Source organism: Rhinoderma darwinii, chromosome 2, assembly GCF_050947455.1.
Source record: "Rhinoderma darwinii isolate aRhiDar2 chromosome 2, aRhiDar2.hap1, whole genome shotgun sequence".
Taxonomy (NCBI): domain Eukaryota; kingdom Metazoa; phylum Chordata; class Amphibia; order Anura; family Rhinodermatidae; genus Rhinoderma; species Rhinoderma darwinii.
The window spans coordinates 162,169,991-162,191,564 of NC_134688.1; the positions used below are offsets into that span (position 1 = coordinate 162,169,991).

Below are 21,574 nucleotides of genomic sequence, written 5' to 3' on the forward strand. Positions count from 1 at the left end.
ACGCGTATTATATCAGGACGCTTCCCAGCAAAATTCCCCAAACTGCAAAGGTGCGGAGTGTGTACCAAGAGGGGATAAGAAAGGACCATTTATCAGTGAGACACCGGCCTGTGCAGAAAGGATTTCTTCACAGCGTAACAAATATCTATTATTTTTTTTTTTTTTTACCCCATTATTATACCACCTGACCATGCTCCTGATGTACTCTGCCCGGCATACGTGTACCCCCACATTATAAACTAAAATACCATTAATACCCAAAACAAAACTACTAAGCAAAATCCACTCTCCAAAAGGCAAATGGCGCTGCCTCCCTACTGAGCCCTACATTTTGCCCAAACCGCTGTTTACTTCTACATATATGGCATCCCCATACCCTTAACTATTTTTGTGGTGTCTCTCCAGTGGCACAAGCTGGGTACAACATATTTGCCACTGAAATGGCATATCTAGGGAAAAATTGCAATTTTTACTTTGCACCATCCGCAGCGCATTCATTTATGGAAAAGACCTGTGGGGTGAAAATGCTCACTACACCCCTTAACTGGTTCCCGACCGCTGGCTGTATTTTTACGGCCAGCGGTCAGGGTCCTTAAAACCCGATTCATAGACTTTTTACGGCTCGGGTTTTAACTTGCTGCCCGCGCAATCGGGCAGCTGAATATTGGGTCTCCGGCTGTCAGTGACTGCCAGGGTCCCTGAGGAGAGGATTGAAGCAGCTTTCACTTCTTCTGTCTTCGCCAATGTCTTTTTAAAAAGCTTATTTTTTTTACTATTATTTTCAAACTTTATGAATAAAAATTCTAAAATGGCAAAAAAGGTGTGTATAAAAATGATAAAAAAAAGAAACCTGCTTTGTCTACGGAAAAAACGTCGCAAAAATCACGTCGTTAGCCAAACAAATAAAAAAGTTATAGCCATTTAACTAACGCGTGCTAAAAATGGCTAAACTGTGTCGGGTCCTGAAGGCTCAAAATAGCCCGGTCCTGAACCGGTTAATAAATGCCTTGATGGGTGTAGTTTCCAAAATGGGGTCACTTCTCAGGAGTTTATTTTATTTCACATTAGAGCCTCTGCAATTGTGTATCAATACTCTGTAAATCGTCAAATTAGGCCTCATTACTCATGGTACCTTTCACTCCTGAGCCTCGTCGAAAGTCCAGGCAAAAGATTAGGGCCACATGTAGGGTGTTTCTAAAACTGGGAAACACAGCATAATAATTAGGCTGGGTTCACACGAGCACATTAACGTATTTCGTCCGGAAGTCCCGGACCGAACTCAGTGCAGGGAGCCGGGCTCCTAGCATCATAGTTATGTACGATGCTAGGAGTCCCTGCCTCTCTGCAGGACAACTGTCCCGTACTGTAATCATGTTTTCAGTACGGGACAGTAGTTGCACGGAGAGGCAGGGACTCCTAGCATCGTACATAACTATGATGCTAGGAGCCCGGCTCCCTGCACTGAGTTCGGTCCGGGACTTCCGGACGAAATACGTCTGTCCATTACGGACGCTAATGTGCTCGTGTGAACCCAGCCTTAGAAAGCTGTCTTGTTATGGTGGCCCAAGCTGGGCATCACATATTGGCATATTTATGGAAAAATTCAAATTTTAACCTCCATTCTAACAAAATCTAAAACGCCAGTGGGGTTAAAATGCTCACTACATCCCTAGATTAATTCCTTGGGGTGTCGTTTCCAAAATGGGGTTGTTTTTGGGGTGTTTCCTTCGTTTTGGCATCACAAGACCTCTTCAAACCTGACATGGTGCCTAAAATATATTCTAATAAAAAGATGGCCCCAAAATCCCCTAGCACACTAGGGCCACATGTGAGATATTTCTAAAAACTGCAGAATCTGGGCAATAAATATTGGGGTTGTGTTTCTCTGGTAAAGCCTTCAGTGTTATTGAAAATAATGGATTAAATATGAATTTCTGCAACAAAAAAAAAATTACATTTGTAAATTTCACCTCCACTTTGCCTTCGTTTTAAGAAACGTTCTAAAAGCTGTTTTTAATACTTTGAGTGGTGCGTTTTTTAAAATGGGGTTACTTATGGGAGTATGTATTGTATAGGCCCCTCAAAGCCACTTCACAACTGAACTGGTCCCTGTAAAAATGTGAGAAATCTCTGCTAAAGTTCTAACCCTTGTGGCGTCCTAGGAAAATAAAAGGACGTTCAAAAAAGTGATGCAAGCAAAGTAGACATATGGGAAATGTTAATTAGCAACTAGTTTGTGTGGTATTACAAATTTTTTCCCAAGCAGATACATTTAAATTTAGAATAATGGCAATTTAATTTTTAATTTTTTTCGGTACATTTTGGTGGTTTTCACAATTAAATACGGAATGTATCGACCAAATTTTACCACTAACTTAAAGTACAATGTGTCGCTAGAAAACAATCACAATCACTTGGATAGGTAAAAGCATTCCAAAGTTATTACCACATAAAGTGACACATGTCCGATTTGAAAAATAAGGCCCTGTCAGGAAGGTCAAAAGTGGCTGCAAGGGGAGGGGGGTTAAAGGCTATGTACACCTTTAAAATTGTTTTTTGTTTTTTTTTTTGTTTTTTTTTTATAAAAATGTCTTCCACTTTCAAAATACTTTTTATTAAAAATTATTTTTACTTTTTGAGATACAGCTGCTTTGTGTACTATATCTAGCTCTGAAACCTATATCTGTTAGGTATGTGGGACTGACTGGTTCAGTGTCAGCAAGTCCTGCATGTCTCTGACACCCAAAGGTCTAGCTGCTATCGATCATATCGAAGTTCACAACATTTGCAGGATACAAAGCCCCTGTGTCTCAAAAAGTAAAAATATTAAGTATTTTGAAAGTTGCAACAATCAGACAGTTTTGTTTTTTAACCCTTTCAGGACCGAGCTCATTTTGGCCTTCAGGACCAGCCCCATTTTTTTCAAATCTGAAGTGTCATTTTATGTGGGAATAATGCTGGAATGCTTTTGCCTATCCAAGCGATTGAGTGTTGTCTCATAACACATTGTACTTTGTTAGTGGAAAAATTTGGTCAATAAATGTATTGCTTATTTGTGAAAAACACCAAAATGGAAAGAAAATTTGCAAAAATTATAATTTTTCTAGTTTTAATTGGATCTACTTGTAAAACAGATTAGATACTATTTCACATATTCTATGTCTACTTTATATTTGCATCATTTTTTGAACATTATTTTATTTTTCTAGGATGTTACAATGCTTAGAACTTTAGCAGCAATTTCTCACATTTTTTGCAAGAAAATTTCAAGGCTATTTGTAAAGGACCAGTTCAGTTCTGAAGTGTCTTTGAGGGCCTTATGTACTAGATAGACCCCATAAATCACCCCATTTTAAAAACTGCACCCTCAAAGCTTTCAAAACAGCATTCAGAAAGTTTGTTAACCCTTTAGGCGTTTCACAGGAATTAAATCAAAGTAGAAAGGAAATTTACAATTTATTTATTTTTTTGCCGAAATTCATTTGTAATTCATTCTTTTCTGTAACACAGAAGGTTTTACCAGAGAAACGCAACTCAATGCTTATTGCACAAATTCTGCAGTGTTTAGAAATATCAGACATGTGGTAATGGACTGAAACACAAGCCTTAGAAGCAAAGGCACACCCAGACGATTTTGGGGCCTTCTTCTGTTTTCTTTTTTTTTTTTTTTTTGGTTTTTTTAGAATAGATTTTAGGCATCATGTCAAGTTTGAAGTGGTCTTGTGGTGCCAAAACAGTGGAAACTCTCCAAAAGTGACACTGTTTTGGAAACTACACACGGAGGAATTTATCTAGTGGTATAGTTAGCATCCTGACCCCACAGGTCTTTTGCTATATTTATTGAAGTTTGTCTGCGAAAATGAAAATCTTTTTTTTTTTTTCCTGAAAAAATATTTAAAAAAAGTAATTTTTACACGGATTAAAGAATAAAAAGTACCCCAAAACTTGTAGCGCTATTTTTCCCGATTACGGCAATAAGCCATATGTGGTAATAAACTGCTGTTTGGACCCACGGCAGAGCTCAGAAGGGAAGGAGCGCCATTTGGATTTTGGAGCGCAGATTTTGCTGGATTGGTTTTCAGTGCCCTGTCGCATTTGCAATGTCCTTGAGGGACCAAAACAGTGGAAACCCTCAAAAGTGACCTCATTTTGGAAACTACAACCCTCAAGGAATTTTTTCCCTCCATTTTTTTCAGACAGTTTGCGGTGACCCCCTCTACTGCAATGTCTGACTCCACGGGAGAGCTTTGTCCATTAAGCCTGCTTTAAATGCAGCACTAGATTTTCATTGGTCAACCTACTACTCTGATACATGCCAGCTTCCTGGTCAAGCATCCGTGGCCCCTGCACCCCTGACAACCCTGATTTTACCCACGCCTGGTATTGTGGGGACTGAATCGGATTGATCCCATTGCCTTTCTAGGACTGTTAATGACCTCGCTAACATGTGCATCTTGGTTTTTCCTCTGGACTCTCCATCCTTGTCTTAATTTAGTGCGGATCCAAAAAGAGGGCCAGGTCTACATGACTAACTTCAGTTTTTCTGGACTCTTCCGTCTCACCTGGATGTACGGCAGGTGCTTGCCTCCTGTCCCCTCCTAGGGCGGCCTTGTCAGAAGGGGAGCTCTTTGGCTCTGATATAGATGACAAGAATTCGTCAAAACTGTTCACTTCTGTTGAAGCTCTGATTTAAAGGGAACCTGTCACAAGCATTTCACCCATTGAATGCTACTCACCCGTCGATGGCCGCTGCTGTCAAAAGTTCATTGCCGTTATCGCCGCTCCTGAAATCCTCTGACTGTAAATAACGGTCTGCAAACATTTTGCTCCTTTTTATGGTAATAATCAGGCGGTCTTGTTCGTTCCTCTTATGCCCGCCTATTGCTGAAAACTGGCCCGCCCTGAATGCCAAAATCTAATCTGAGATAGGGTGCATGTGCTCATCATGTATGGTCCAACACCCTTCCCTGCTTCCTCTGGGCCTCGAATCTAGTTACTGTGAATGCGCCACTATGATGTCTCGTTGTTCACACACACTAGAACAGGAAATCGATGCGCAGGATTTTGTGTGTGCTAGGAGAGAGGCAAGGAGCTGTCTAACTCTGAAAAGCTTGATGAATGAAGATAGGACTCTTTTCAAACGAAGGTATGACTCTTATGCTCATTAGCATACGGTGCAGGAACACTTAAAAAAGGGATACTAAAGGCACAGAGCCTACATAGAAGATAATTATAGGTTACATAGAAATTAGTTTTTTCACCCACTTCAGGTATTGCCGGTTTAATAGGTGAAATGCTGATGACCGGTTTCCTTACATGTCACTGATGCGGTACTTTCCCCTTCACCTGATTCGGGTTCCTTCCTTCAACCACTATGGTCCCAGAAAGTTTTCCTGTGCATTCTGAACTTGGAGTAGTTTCTAAAGAATGGCAACACCTGGACAAGAAATTAACTCTAGCCGGTTAGATATTATGTATCCCTTTCAGGAAGGGTTCTCTTCCAAGTGGGTGGCTCTACAGTCGTCTGCCTGGCCAAGACTACTACTTAACCTATTCCAGATACAATTTGTTCAGAGATCCTGTGGACCGTCGAGTGGAGTTATTTGCGAAGGTTACCTCTGAGTCTACTGGATGCCTTACATCCTATTTTTGCCTCGACCTGGGTCACCAGAGCTACCACTGAATGGGCCCCTGAAATTCGGCATGGTCTCTTCTCTATTTAGGAGTAACTAGTTTATCTTTCTTATCACCTGTCTAATTTATCCAAGTACATGTGCGAGGCATCTCTTGACGCTGCTAGTCTGGTGGCTCACAAGTCGGCCCCTACCATTGCTATACGCAGAACGGCCTGGCTGAAATGTTGGTCCACAGATACAGCTTCCAAGCGGTTTCTGCACTTCCCTTTTCAGATTCCTGTCTCTTTAAAACCCGCTGGATGGAATCATCTCTGAAGCCACGGGTGGCAAGTTTTTAAGAAGACAGATCCTTGTTTTCGGTCCTTCCGTGGGTGCTCCAGCACTCCATCTTCCAGACAACCAACCCACCAGGACCTAAAGACCAAACCTTCCTTTAAATCCACGTCTTTCCTGGTGGCCCCAGACTCAGACCACCAAGGCTGGAGCTGGTAAGCCCATCTGGCTGAAGGTGCACCCCCGCTCGATTTGGGTGAGGGGGTAGGCTTCTGTACTTCAAGGATGTCTGGCTTTCCTACATTTCGGACGTCTGGTTTCAGGAATTGGTATCCTTGGGATACAAAATAGTTTACCAGCATCCTCCATGGATTCTTCCAGTCCGCTGTTTCTCAGTATCCCTCCGGGGTGGCTGCCTTTTTTCGAGCAATCGCCTCTGCTTCAGGGAGTCATTATTCAGGTGCCTCCAGCTCAAAGATTTTTTGGGTTCTACTCCAACCTTTTTGTAGTGCCAAAGAATAACCGCTTGATTTGCCTCATTCTATACCTCCAGTGTCTCAACGAGTACATCAAGGTCCATCATTTCCTCATGGAAGCCCTATCGCTTCCATAGAACAAGTGGCGTTTCTTTCAGTGGACATCAAGGACGCCTGTGTATGTTCCTATTTGACAGTCCCACCAGTGCCTCTTCACCATTACCAGTTTGTGGCTTTCGGTCTGGCTAAGGCCCCGAGAGTTTTCACAAATCCGGTCTGTGGTGAATGATGCTCCTTCGGACCAGGAGAGTGTAGGTCAGCCTGTATGCGGACGACTTCTTGATAGTCGCCTACCAGGAAGGACATCACGGATCACGCTGGAGCCGATGGAGCCTTGTGCCGATTTGGTTGGATTGCCAACCGATCCAAATCTTGCTTGTTCCCCTCCCAGACAGTCTTCCTCTTCGACACTGTCCACGAGCCTGTTCTATCCCCGGGAAAGGTTAGCTGTTCCTCAGGATGGGGTTCGATCCTTACGGATTGGCTTCACCGACCTCTCTCCGCCTTTGCATGAGAATCCACGGCGCCATGGTAGCTTCGATCTAAGCAATTTCCTTTGCGCAGTTCCATATTCGCCCCTTTCAGCGATTGATACTCTTCCAGTGGAATCGTTTTCCAGACTCGTATCAAAGGATTCTCCTCCCTCTGGTTGTCCGTCAGACCCTCCAGTGGTGGATTTCTACGAATGCAAGTTTTAAGGTGTGGGAAGAAACGTTCCGGAACCTCACAGCTCAGGGGCTTCCCCACAGGCATAATCTGTCCCCATCAGCCTGCTGGAGTTAAGAGCCATCTTCCTTTGTCTGCTGCACTGGACATTATTACGTTATTTCCATCTGGCCACCCGGTGTGAATCCAATCAGACAATGTCCGACTTATCTCAATCACCAGGGTGGGACTCGAAGCCTAGCAGTAATGGCAGAGCCTGCAAAGATTCTATCCTGGGCAGAATATCAGCAGTTCACATCCCAGGGATCGACAACTGGGTCGCTGACTTCTCAAGTCGAGAACGGGTGGATCCCAGGGAGTGGCCTCTTCACCATGAGATTTTAGATCGTATTGGCGCCAGGTGGTGCAGGCCGGACGTGGACCTGTTGGCATCCAGGTTCAATCACAAGGTTCCCTGCTTAATCTCCCGAGCCCAGGATCCAGTAGCCTATGCAGTGGACGTTCTCATGACTCTGTAGGTTTGTTTTGTCTCCTGTACGTATTTCCCCCTCTGTCTCTTCAGCCTCGGCTCCTCCGTCATATAAATTCCAGCCATCCTGGTGGAACTAGATTGGCTGTGTCAATGTTGGTTCTCGGACGTGGTGTCTCTACTGGCTGCTGCCCCAAGGCCCTTTCCTCTCCGTCTTCACAACCTCTCTCAGGACCCCTCTTCCACCAGAATTTGAGGTTGCTTCATTTAACGGCGTGACTGCGGCTTATTCTCCTAATTCTCAAGGCTCGTAAGCATATTTCTCAGCATGCATTTATCATCGTTCCTGGAAGACCTACTTTTGTTGGTGTAAGTATCTACCTCCTTTAACGATTTTCTTTCTCCAGAGTTTTCCTTCCTCCAGGGTGGAGGAATCTCATCTTTCATATGACACCAGAACTGCTGTTCCACAGCCCAAGATATGGCTATTTTAAGTTATCCCCTTCCCTCCAGCTTTAGTCTCTTACACGGTGTGAAGCGGCTTCATGCTGATAGGGCAGCGTCAGAGGCTGTGAGGCAGCTACGTCTCAGGAGAATCGCTGGTGTTGACACCCACTTGTCTAGTGTAGGCTCGTTTGCATATTTATAAATAAAGCTCAACTTTTAAAATTGCTTTGACACATTTTTCACTAGCATTATCAGTTTGACAGTGCCTATTAGGGCATTACTAAACTAATGACAGATCCTCTTTAAGTGGCCAGGTGTCGGCACTTTGTCCTGTTAAGTCGCCCGCTGGCTCTACCTGATTTTAAGCCTTTGCGAGAAATCACACTATTTCTCTCTTGGGAAGGTAATTTTCCTGGTAGCGGTGACCTCCATCCGTAAGGTTTCCGAACTAGCGGCATTGTCGTGCTGTTCTCCATTTCTGACTCTTCATCAGGATAAGGTGCCCTCCTTCTTTGCCCAAGGTAGTCTTGGCCTTTTACCTGCATGAGGACATAGTTCTGCTGTCCTGACAGTCTTCCAGTTGTCCGAAGGAGTGTTCTCTCCACAACCTGGATGTTGTCTGCGCCCTGCGGACGTACATTTCTCTCACTGCTTCCTTCCGAAGGTTGGATTCCTTGTTTATCCTTCCAGAGGGTCTCAGGAGTGGTTGACGGCCACTAAGGCAACTATTGCTCGATTCAGATGGCTATTCACGAGATCTGGGGTAAGAAACCCCTTTTTCGGGATTGGGGCTTCCTGGGCTGTGCGCAATTAGGCTTCTACTAATTTTGGATTTCTTACTGTAAAGCTTCCTAGTTACAACAGCATATACCCACGGTCCAGTCTCCCAATGAACTGAATGAGACTTTTTTTTTTTTACAGTGAGTGCTCAAAATAATCCTGTTAATCCCATTAAAAAAAAGTTCTGACATAGAGGTTAGGGTATGACATTGCTTTCGGATCAGTGGAGGATATCAACAGTCAGACCCGTTCCAATCAAAGTGATGTCACATTCTAATGATATAACATTATATATTCTGAGATGGGAATAACCCTTTGAAAACTGCATTTGAGGAGATTTTTGATAAACTGAAACATAACAATGTGTGTGCAACGAGTATTTCTTCTTTCTTTTAGCACCCCAGAGTGCGTTATGCTGCATGCAATGCTATTGGACAGATGGCAACTGACTTTGCCCCTGCCTTCCAGAAAAAGTTTCATGAAAAGGTAAGAACCTCATATTTAAGCATTAGTACCAGTACAAAAATGTATCTCTACTTGCAATGTTTCATGTTTAAAGGGAATCGGTCAGCAGTTTTGCAATTTCTATACTTCTGACCATGCTATATACAGAATGGTGAGAGTAGCGTAACTATACCGGTGGTGTCGGTAATCCACAACTGGTATAGTTACGCTACACTACATATAGCACGGTCGGTAGTTTTTAAGGCTCAAAACTGTTGCGATACTCCCTTTATTAGGCTATTTAGTGTTAAATTCTTTTATGCTGATTTTGTTACCAGTCGTTCTCAATTTGGACCCAAACTGGCTCTCAGCATCTTGATGGCCACTGCTAGGATTGTGTGGTTTATCCACAATTTGATGAGTCATGTGGAGGACCAGCTTGGCTCTGTCATCTGGGCTCCTACATGGCACTTGCAGAAGATATATTTTTATTTAAAGTGTTTTACATTAAAAAACTGGTAGGGTTTTTTTATTTTTTTCCTTGCTTTTTGCTCCTAGGCATAAATATTTTCTTCCAACCGGTCATCTTATATATATATTTTAGGTAATTGCAAGCCTATTGCAAACCATGGAAGACCAGGCTAACCCTCGAGTCCAGGCCCATGCTGCTGCTGCTCTTATTAATTTCACTGAAGATTGCCCCAAGTCTCTCCTAGTTCCTTATCTGGATAATTTGGTTAAACATTTGCATTCAACTATGGTGGTCAAACTACAAGAGGTATGTCCCTGAAAAGAGAAACAAGATCAAGCTTTTTCGTTTTTGTTTTTTTTGGGTTGTTTCAGGAAATTGTGGACTTGTTCACTGAGCCTTGACCAATCACTTTCCCTGTTGCTCAGCAGGGTATATAAGGTAACATGACATTCAAATTTTACTGCATTCTACTTGTGATGAAATCTGGATTTATGAGGAGCTGTTTTTTTATATGATTAACAGAAACGTCAGCAGAAGCACCATGTATGTTAACCTAATAAAATCGCACTCCTTTTTAAAATGGTGCTAAAATAAAGCTCTAGGTATCACAAAAAAGGAAACAAATTATTTAACTTTCCCCAAAAAAAAGTTAGCCATTAACCCTTTCGCTGAGGAGAAAATGTTCACTCTTTTGACACTTAAAGGGTACATACATGATAATTATGCCTATATCTACATGCACATACAGTTGCAAGAAAAAGTGAACCCTTTTCAATCAACTGGACTTCTGCATTGATTACTAATAAAATGTCTGATTGTTATCGAAATCACAATTATAGACCAACACAATCTAAGTAAACCAATAACACACAGTTGTACTGTTCATGTCTTTTAATGAGCACATGAAGTAAATATCTACAGTGCAGGTACAAAAATGTAAGTGAACCCTTGAATTTAATAACTTATAGATCCTCCATTAGCAGCAATCACCACAACCAAACACTCCCTGTAGCTGCAAATAAGATTTGCACAATTTTCAGGAGGAATTTTAGACTTGCTCTCTGCATATGTGTTTCAGTTCATCAATATTTGTGGAAATCCTTGCCTGCATAGTTCTCTTCAGGTACTGCCACAGCATTCTTTATAGGGATAAGGTCAAGACTCTGACTTTCCCAAAAATCCTCTCTTTTCACACCATTCTTTAGTTGATTTGTTTACTTGTGTGCTTTGAGTCATTGTCTAGTTACATCACTCAACGTCTGTTCAGCTTGAGGTCATGGACCCTTCCTGTAAAATGTTTTGGTACCCCTTTAAATTCATTGTCACCTCCATGATCACAAGACTTCTGGGAAGAGTGGCAACAATCCGTATAACATTTTCTACGAAGATAGAAAATCTGTCTAACTATGGATTGCTGTACACCTCAGTCTTAAAGGGAACCTGTCACCAGTATTTCACCTATTGAGCTTTAGTTATCCCTCACTGGCTGCTGGTTTTAAAAGTTCATTGCCGTTATCCCCTCTCCTAAACTCCTCCTCCGACTGAAAATATTGTTTTGCTTTTTATCATAATAATCCAGTGTCCCTTTGTGCGCACACACCTGAAGAGGACATCAATGCACAAGCATGGGATTTTGTGTGCTGGGGGAAGGCGAGGAGCTGTCAATCAAAAGTAAGGTGGCGGGGTAAACTCTGAAAGACTAGAGGAATAAAGATATGACTTTTCAAATGAAGATATTACACTTTTATGCTCATTCGCATACAGTGTGGGAACACTAAAAAAACACTAAAGAATACTAAAGGTACAGAGCCGACGAAGAAGACAATTATAGGTTATATAGAAATGATTTTTCACCCACTACCACCAGGTATTGCTGGTTTAATAGGTGAAATGCTGGTGACCGGTTCCCTTTAAGAAATGCTTTTGTAGCATCTTCCAGTTTCACGTGTCTCTTTAACACATCTTCTGAGGTCTTCTGAAAGTTCTTTGCATCCAGGCGTGGTTCACACTGACCAATCTTTCTTGAGAAGAACAGATTTGTCAGTAACCAGGCTTTGTGTGCCTTTATTTAATAAGCAAAGCACCTGTAAATCCCAGACTTCTAATTTTGTCTCGCTAATTGAAACTCCTTTTGCTAATTAGCTCATTAACACAGAAATTCTAATTTTTTTCCCCGCAGTGTGAATGTTTACTCAAGACCTAAACAGTACAAATGTTTGTATGTTGTTGGTTTAGTTAGATTGTGTTTGTCTATCGTTGTGATTTAGATAACAATCAGACAACGTTTTATAAGTAATCGACGCAGAAATCAAGATGGTTCCAAATAGTTCACTTTTTCTTGCAACGGTCTCTTAACCCCTAGGCGCTCCACGACGCAACTGTACGTCCAGGTGGCCAGTGTATTAGCGCAAGGGGACGTACAGTTACTGCGCAGTTCCCAGTGCATACTGTCGGCGATAGTGTGCATCGGGAGGCCAGCTGTCTCTGACAGCTGACACTCCACTGTATGCCGATCAGCGGCTTATTTCCACTGATTTAGTCAGTTAACCCCTTAATTGCGGTGATCGATTGCAATCGCCGCATTCTAGGGGTTTCTAGCACATTGGTAGACCTCACAATGAAATTGTGAGGTTTGCAGATGGCTAGCATGCCGACCGGAGGCCAAGTAATGGCCTCTGTGTCTGCCATGTACGGAAGCCTGTCATGACCAGCCTCCTGATAGACTTCCTGTCCGAGTGACAGGACGTCACTGTCGTTCGCGATGCACACTGTCGGTGACAGTGTCTGTGACCGTATGCATCGGGAACTGGGACGGCAGCTGTCCCTGACAGCTGACACTCCACTGTTGCCGATCAGCGGCTCATTGCCGCTGATTTAGGCAATTAACCCGTTAAATGCAGAGCTCGATTGCGATCTCCGCATGTAGGGGGTTTGGGGCACATCAGCAGCCCCCCAGCATTTGTGGGGGCTGCTGATGCTTGTGAAGGCACCCGGGGGCCAGACAATAGCCTCCGGGTCTGCCATGTATGCACGCCTCTGGCTGGTCCTTGTAGACTAAGGCGGGATTCACACGACCGGGTCGCGCCCGAGTGCCGGCCGGTAAAATCGGCCATTCTGCCCGGCCGGTTTGCATAAAGTTATGCATCCGGGCCGGGCAGATCCGGACAGTGACATCAGCGGCAACTCCTGAAGGGGAATCCCCATGTGTTCAGGGATTCCGCTTCAGGAGTTTCCCCTGATGTCACTGCCCAGATATGGACAGAGACATCAAGCGCTCTGTCCAGGAGCGGAATCCCCGAACACACGGGGATTCCGCTCCTTCAAGGAGCTAAAGTGTGGCTAGCACATAGCAGAGCGGGGAGATACCTCCCCGCTCTGCTATAGTGGCGTCGCTACAGTAGTAGCAGCAGCTGCTAGCGGCGCCATCAAAGGTGTCGCCGGGCCAGGGCGCTTTTAAAACAAGCAGGAGAAGGGAGCCAGCGCAGCGCTCCCTTCCACCTGCTGTACACCCCGGCCCTGCCACACCGTGTACAGCGATGCCATTCGTCAGAATGGCATCAACTCCTCCTCCTCACTTGCACTCTGCGCTGTGAGGAGGAGGAGATAGAGCGCAAGAGCCGGAAAACCCGGCCGTCACTCGGGACACATCCCGGTGATGGCCGGGTATTACCCGGCCCCATAGACTTCTATGGGAGCCGGGCGGCCGGGTACCCGGGCGAAAATAGAGCATGTCCTATTTTTTGACGGGCGGTTTTCCCGGCCGTCAAAAAATCGGTCGTGTGAATAGCCCCATTAGGGGTCTATTATTCCTAATGCAGCCGGGTGCCGGCCGATTTATGAACGGCCGGCACCCGGCCGGGAAACCCTGCCGTGTGAATGAGGCCTTTCTGCCAGAGAGACACTGACGTGTCACTGACAGTTGGAATAAATTACACTACCTAGGTAGTGTAATGTATTCTAGCAGCGATCAGAGCTGCAGGTAAAAAAAAGAAAGTGTAAAAAGTAAAGAAAAAAGTAAAAAAAAGTTAAGGTTTTACAAAAGTGTAAAAAAAAAATTAAATTCCTATAAGTCTCTTATTATAGGATAAAAATGAAAACATTAAACAGTACACCTATTTGGTATCACCGCGTTCGTAACTACCCAATTTATAAAACTATATTATTATTTTTACCGCATGGTGAATGCCGCAAAAAAAACAAAACTAAAAACAATGCCAGAACCACTATTTTTTGGTCACCACCCCTCCCAAAATATAGAATAAAAAGTGATCAAAAAGTTGCATGTACCCCAAAATAGTACCAATAAAAACTACAACCCGTCCCACAAAAAACAAGCCCGTACACAGCTTTTTTGACTGAAAAATAAAAATTTACAGCAGTGACACGGAAAATAAATTATTTTTATAAAGAAGTGATTCTATTGTGCAAACGCTGCAAAACTTAAAAAAAAAGCTATATACATATGGTATCGCCGTAATCATACCAACCCGCAGAATAAAGTACAATTGTCATTTATAGCGCATTATTAACGCCGTAAGAAATAATGAATTTAAAACGCCAAAATCATAGTTTTTTGGTCACCAATTCTCTAAATAAAATGTAATAAATGATCAAAAAGTTGTATGCACCAAAAAATGGTACCAATAAAAACTACAGCTCATCCTGCCAAAAATAAGCCCTCACACTGCTCAATTTATGGAAAAATAAAAAAGTTATGGCGTTTGGATTGCGGGGAGTGAAAAACTAAAATGGAAAAGCAAAAATGGATCAGTCCTTTCTATTAAAAAAAATTATTACCACATGTGGGGTATTGTCATACTCGGGAGAGATTGCGTTACAAATTTAGTGTGACCTTTTCTCCTTTATCCCTTGTGAAAATGAAAAAATTCAACTTTTTAGTGGACTATAGGGCCACATGTGGGATATTCCTAAGAACTGCAGGACCTGGGCAATAAATATTGAGTTGCATTTCTCTTGTAAAACCTTCTGTTACAGATTATTATTATTTTTATTACAAATGAATTTTGGTAAAAAAAAAGGAAATTTGAAAATTTCACACCTACTTTGCTTTATTTCCTTTGAAACGCCTAAAGGGTTAAGAAACTTTCTGAATGCTGTTTTGAATACTTTGAGGGGTGCAGTTTTTAAAATGGGGTGATTTATTGGGGGATTCTCATATAGAAGGCCCTCAAAACCACTTCAGAACTAAGCTGGTACCTGTAAAAATAGCCTTTTCAAATTTTCTTGAAAATGTGAGAAATTGCTTCTAAAGTTCTAAGTTTTGTAACTTCCTAGAAAAATAAAAGGATCTTCAAAAAAAACGATGCAAATATAAAGTACACATATGGGAAATGGTAACTAGTGACTATTTTGTGTGGTATTACTATCTGTTTTACAAGCAGATACATTTAAATTTAGAAAAATGCACATTTTTGCACATTTTCTCTAAATTTTGGTATTTTTCACAAATAAATATTGAATTTATCGACCAAATTTTTCCACTATCATAAAGTACAATATGCCACGAGAAAATATTCTCAGAATCGCTTGGATAGGTAAAAGCATTCCCAAGTTATTACCACATAAAGTGACACATGTCCGATTTGAAAAAATTGGCTGTGCCCCAAGGCCAAAACCGGCTGCGTCCTGAAGGGGTTAATAGGCAGGGCTAAACCGCGACCTGTTGCGGCCAAGGTTTGTGTGACCCTAGCCTTAGGCTCTGATCAGACTTGCATCGTTTCAATCTGTAGCCCATACTAACCGCACCCGACGGACCAAATTGACTTATTATAGGGTCTGTCAGGTTCTGCTGAGGTGTTCATCGTTTTGATGGGAAAAATAATTTATGATCATTTTGACGTAATCTGTGACTGAGCCTCCGACACAGATGTGAACACAGCCTGACAGGCTGTGAACTATCTTCCTGCCGTAGCTTGCTTGCGCGCACTCACACTCCATCCTGCTACCTGAATTCAAATAAATGCTGCTCCCCAAATATTGCACGTATAACTACTAATCCCTAGCCCGTAATTCTGAACTACTTACATGTACTAAAAAAACAAAGCTTAAAGGTAATGTGTTGCTAGAAAAAAATGTATTTTTTTTTTTTTAGTTAAACAGTGCATAGGTGGTTAAACATTGTTCTAATTTTTTCACCAGTCAGGAAATATTATAAATTAGATTCTAATTTATAATAATTCCCAGTGCTGGTCACTAGATGGAGCAATTTCCAAAATTGCAGCATTGCATGTGGTAAAGCAATCACATTGCTTTATGCTGCAAAATTTGAGAAAACTCACTCGCTCTAGTGAGCTCTCAGAATCCCCCCTCCTTTATCCTGGCAAGTGCCGGGAGAAATTAGGGGATTGAACGGTCAAACCTCCTACACTGTGTGTCGCCATTTTTTGAGCTAACACACAGTGTAGTAGGTTTACATACACTAGTAAACACACAGTAAAACACTTACATACACAGAAATCACTTACCTGCTCCAGTCGCCGCCGCTCCCTCCGGTCCGTCCGCTCCCTCTGCTGCCGCTGCTTCAAGTGCACAAGTCCGGAAGTAGTAATCTTACTGTCCGGCCGCGACTTCCGGTCTACAGGAAAATGGCGCCGGACGGCGCACAGTTCAACTTGGACTGTGTGGGAGCGGCGCATGCGCCGTTCCCACACAGACGGCGTACACCATAGTGGAATGCGAACGGGGCCCGTTCCATCACTATGGGACTGGAGCTGCCGTATTCCATGTCTGTATGTGTCGTTAATCGACACATACAGAAATGGGAAAAAAAAATGGCAGCCCCCATAGGGAAGAAGTTAAAAAATAAAAAAAAGTAAAACACAAATAAATATAAAAGTTTTTAATAAAGCACTAAAATGAAACTGATGTGAATTTTTTTTTTTCGTGACACTGGTCCTTTAACTGCTGATCATTAATTTTGAGAAAGTCCGGTATTTCAAGTGGTTAAGTGAATTTTACAAGGTGTTTAAAGTTAAGCTCTACTGTATGTTGTGACCTTTATAGATGGACTTGTCTTAAGGTGCAGTCAATTGTAGAAGCCAAGTGGGAAATGCATAATAATTTTCTACTCCTCACATGTTTAACTTTTAAAGATTCAATCTATAAAAAGATTCTTTGTTTTCTTTTTGTTCTTTTAAATAGTTAATCCAGAAAGGCACAAAGCTAGTTTTGGAACAAGTGGTGACTTCAATAGCTTCTGTTGCGGACACTGCTGAAGAGAAGTTTGTTCCTTATTATGATTTGTTCATGCCCTCCCTGAAACACATAGTGGAAAATGCTGTGCAAAAAGAGTTGCGCCTTCTCAGAGGAAAAACTATTGAGTGCATAAGTCTTATTGGTCTAGCTGTTGGTAAAGAGAAAGTAAGTTTGCCACTCTTGATCTCCTCTGTAAAAATCTTGAGCGTGTCTCCTGTATTTTCATCAGCTGCATGTTTTTTCTTTATTATTTTGGTGCTGACGCAAAATACACAGTTTTCAAGGAACAAGGCAGCACATCCAAAAATAGGAATTTTATTTGCTTTACATGCTTTTGTGGGTAAATAAAATTCCTATTTTTGGATGTGCTGCCTTGAAAATTGTTTCCATTTGTGGAACCATGGATGAGGTTCCTGTAAAGGCTTGCACCCATCATATTACATCAAATATTCTCTCAGGTGCTGTGATCATCTTCCTTTCTTCAGCAATTGACAGTTTCATTTGTTTTTTCAGTTTATGCAAGATGCATCCGATGTAATGCAGCTGTTGCTAAAGACTCAGACAGACTTCAGCGAGTTGGAAGATGATGATCCTCAGGTATGTGAAAAGTGTATTTTGTATTTAACCCCCTTAAGGACACGGCCAATTTTGGCCTTGAGGACAGAACAATTTTTTTAAATTTCCGTCTTTGCATCCCGACGCTCATAACTCTTATTTTTTGTACGACATAGTTGTATGAGGCTGTTTTTTGCGGGACGAGTTGTACTTTTTGTAGGTACCATTTTTTGGTACAAATACATTATCGTTTCATTTCAATAAATTTTTATTTTGGCGAAAATGCAGAAAAAAAGCAGTTCCGCCGCAGTTTTAATATTTTATTTTTTTCACCATACACGATCATAAATAATGTTATACATTTGTTGTTTAGGTTGTTGGTCGGGGCGATACCAAATATGTCTATTTCATGTTTTGGGACTTATATTTGAAAAAGTTTATTATAAAAAAAATGTGTTTTCTCTGTTTTGTTTTTTTTTTACTTTTTATTTATTTATCATTATTTTTTTTTACATTCATTTAACTTTTTTTTTTTTTTTACCATAAAGGGATTTATCATTTTGAATATGTAACTGTAATGTACTGGCATAGATTTATATGCTAGTACATTATCCTGTGTACTGATTGTACACAGGTAGTTGTTAGGGCATACGTCAGTATGCCCTAACAGGAAATAAGTTCAAACAGCCCTGGTGTCCTTCAATGGACCCTGGGCTGTCTGGCCATACGAGTTGTGGGCTTTGATCGCATACGTTATCTTCTGTGACGCGATCAAAGTGCAGTCCCCCCTCCTTGAATGCCGCGATCAGCTTTCATCGCATCATTCAAAGGGTTAACGGCGGAGAGGAGATGTTTCTCTCCTCTCCACTGTCGGAGCGGGACCGTGGCTGTGTATTGTCACACAGGACGAGAATGCTCGTCCTAATGCGCGAAGTACCCGCCGCTCAGGACAAGCATTCTCATCCTGTGTCTGCAACCAGTTAATGGCCGGGCCTGAAAAGTCATTCATGACCAGCTAAATTTTCTGGTTTTGCCTCTCTGCATTTCAGCAGAAATAACTTTTTTTTTATTTTTTCATTGACTCTGCTGTATGAGGCCTTGTTTTATGAGGGAGAAAGTTTTGGTTTTTTTCCGCAGTTTGGGGGTTGAAAAAAAATTCTTTTTACGGCTTGAATATAGGGAAAAGCAATTCTTGAAAATTCACTGAAGTGATAAATGAGTAAAATGTATAATTTTTATTTCATAGCTATCTAAAAACCGGGGTACAATCACCACTGTGAAAAGCCCAACCGTGTATTTAAAAACGTATTAAACAGAATACTCCCAGTCCTAGTTCGTTTGCGAACCCTTAATGACTGGGTATGTAAACAGAGATATCAAAATATGGAATCAGCGTATAACATTGGTAAAGCAGTGGTTTGGACCCTCGTTCACACAGGAGCCTGCGTTAACCGCACCAGATTCTCCCAATGTACAGATGCACAACAATGCCACTGCCCCCTACGCAAAATTCCCTCACTTCACCCGACCCTATGCGTTTCTATACTTATCATCAGGGGTCTGGCCAGGATGCCAGCGATATATCTTCAGCAGCAGATATTCTACTGCACAACACGGAAGCATGCACGCATAGATGTCAGCGGCATGCTTCACTCTGGGACTCTGAGTCACTATGAACTGAATACTCCGCCCCCTGGCTCCGGCAGCATACATCAAACAGCCAATCACACTGGCCCAGCACATCCATGATGCTAAACCATGTGACTCCCGGCTGTCAGCTGACATACCCGGAAGTAACAATGTAAACAACACAGAGCATGCGGACTCAATGGGGGGCTGTAGAAGTATCTATTTACTACACAAAGCCTCATGCTATTCAAGGATGGAGTATAACACTATAAGGTTGGATATATGTTGCGGATCAGCTCAGGGCCGCAATTGGACTACCACGATAGGAGCACCTATCCTGAAAATACATAATATATGGATAGAAGAACGACGTAATTGTAAACCTCACTTAAAACATTTGACACACTCCTGGACTCAATTGCCATACCTGCTACTTATTGATTGATATATTACAAGTGACTACACTGGGACTAGGAATGCATTACCATACCCCCACCCAGAGGACCAAAAAAGCCCTATGACTTGATATGGATAGTATATTAAATAAAACAGGTATAATTTGTTTGCTCGTTTAAACCTTCAGGATGTACAGAAGCCAATCTGTAGATCCATTGGGCCTCTTTACGCAGAATGAGGTTATCCCAATCCCCTCCCCGTTTAGGAGGACGTACCAATTCAATAGCCTGAAATTTTAAACATTCTGCCCTGCCTTGATGTTTTGCATGCACATGTTTTGATATGGAAGTATCTCTTTCATTTGTAACATCTCCAACATGTTCCCTAATCCGGCGCCGAAACTGCCGTATCGTCTTGCCCACGTAATTCAGTGGGCACGGACATGTGATTAAATAGACAACTCCAGCCGTTTTGCAGTTCACAAAATCTCGGATATCATACTCAACCTTGGTGGTAACACTTTTGAATTTTTTATTTTTTTTCCACTTTGAATGAAATCACAGGCTCTACAACTACCACATCTGTGTGTACCCGGTATCTGCCTGTCTAACCAAGTACCCTTTTGGATTATTGGATCAAAACAGCTCTGCATCACCCTATCACTGATGTTTTTACCTCTACGGAACGTGACTGAAGGCCATTGTGTTATCTGATCCGCCAAGTCCGCATCGGCTCCTAGGATACGCCAATACCTCTTGAGGATTTCCATGATCTCAGATTGTTTGGAGTCAAAAGTACCTATGAGCCTAGTGACCCTTTCCTCTTGACGTTGTCTAGGGACTAAAAGGCTCTGCCTATCTGCATCCCTCGCTCCCTCATAGGCCTTTCTAATTACCCCCTTAGGGAAGCCCCTCTCCTTCAATCTGTTTGTGAGGTCATGTGCCTGTGACTCAAAATCGTCCATTGAACTACAATTTCGGCGTACTGGGATTCCCAGAGGCCAATTCATGAGAGTACGCCGAAATTGTAGTTCAATGGACGATTTTGAGTCACAGGCACATGACCTCACAAACAGATTGAAGGAGAGGGGCTTCCCTAAGGGGTTAATTAGAAAGGCCTATGAGGGATGCAGATAGGCAGAGCCTTTTAGTCCCTAGACAACGTCAAGAGGAAAGGGTCACTAGGCTTATAGGTACTTTTGACTCCAAACAATCTGAGATCATGGAAATCCTCAAGAGGTATTGGCGTATCCTAGGAGCCGATGCGGACTTGGCGGATCAGATAACACAATGGCCTTCAGTCACGTTCCGTAGAGGTAAAAACATCAGGGATAGGGTGATGCAGAGCTGTTTTGATCCAATAATCCAAAAGGGTACTTGGTTAGACAGGCAGATACCGGGTACACACAGATGTGGTAGTTGTAGAGCCTGTGATTTCATTCAAAGTGGAAAAAAATTCAAAAGTGTTACCACCAAGGTTGAGTATGATATCCGAGATTTTGTGAACTGCAAAACGGCTGGAGTTGTCTATTTAATCAGATGTCCGTGCACACTGAATTACGTGGGCAAGACGATACGGCAGTTTCGGCGCCGGATTAGGGAACATGTTGGAGATGTTACAAATGAAAGAGATACTTCCATATCAAAACATGTGCATGCAAAACATCAAGGCAGGGCAGAATGTTTAAAATTTCAGGCAATTGAATTGGTACGTCCTCCTAAACGGGGAGGGGATTGGGATAACCTCATTCTGCGTAAAGAGGCCCAATGGATCTACAGATTGGCTTGTGTACATCCTGAAGGTTTAAACGAGCAAACAAATTATGCCTGTTTTATTTAATATACTATCCATATCAAGTCATAGGGCTTTTTTGGTCCTCTGGGTGGGGGTATGGTAATGCATTCCTAGTCCCAGTGTAGTCACTTGTAATATATCAATCAATAAGTAGCAGGTATGGCAATTGAGTCCAGGAGTGTGTCAAATGTTTTAAGTGAGGCTTACAATTACGTCGTCGTTCTATCCATATATTATGTATTTTCAGGGTAGGTGCTCCTAT

General features: G+C 42.3%; 1 protein-coding gene across 1 annotated transcript in view; it reads left to right on the plus strand.

Moving 5' to 3' along the window:
• IPO5 (importin 5) overlaps positions 1-21,574 on the plus strand; it is a 105,000-nt gene that overhangs the window by 48,525 nt on the left and 34,901 nt on the right. The window contains exons 12-15 of the mRNA XM_075852407.1: positions 9,204-9,293; positions 9,856-10,029; positions 16,885-17,103; positions 17,452-17,535. Of these exons, the coding sequence (XP_075708522.1) occupies positions 9,204-9,293; positions 9,856-10,029; positions 16,885-17,103; positions 17,452-17,535 (567 nt within the window). The remainder of the gene's footprint in view (positions 1-9,203; positions 9,294-9,855; positions 10,030-16,884; positions 17,104-17,451; positions 17,536-21,574) is intronic.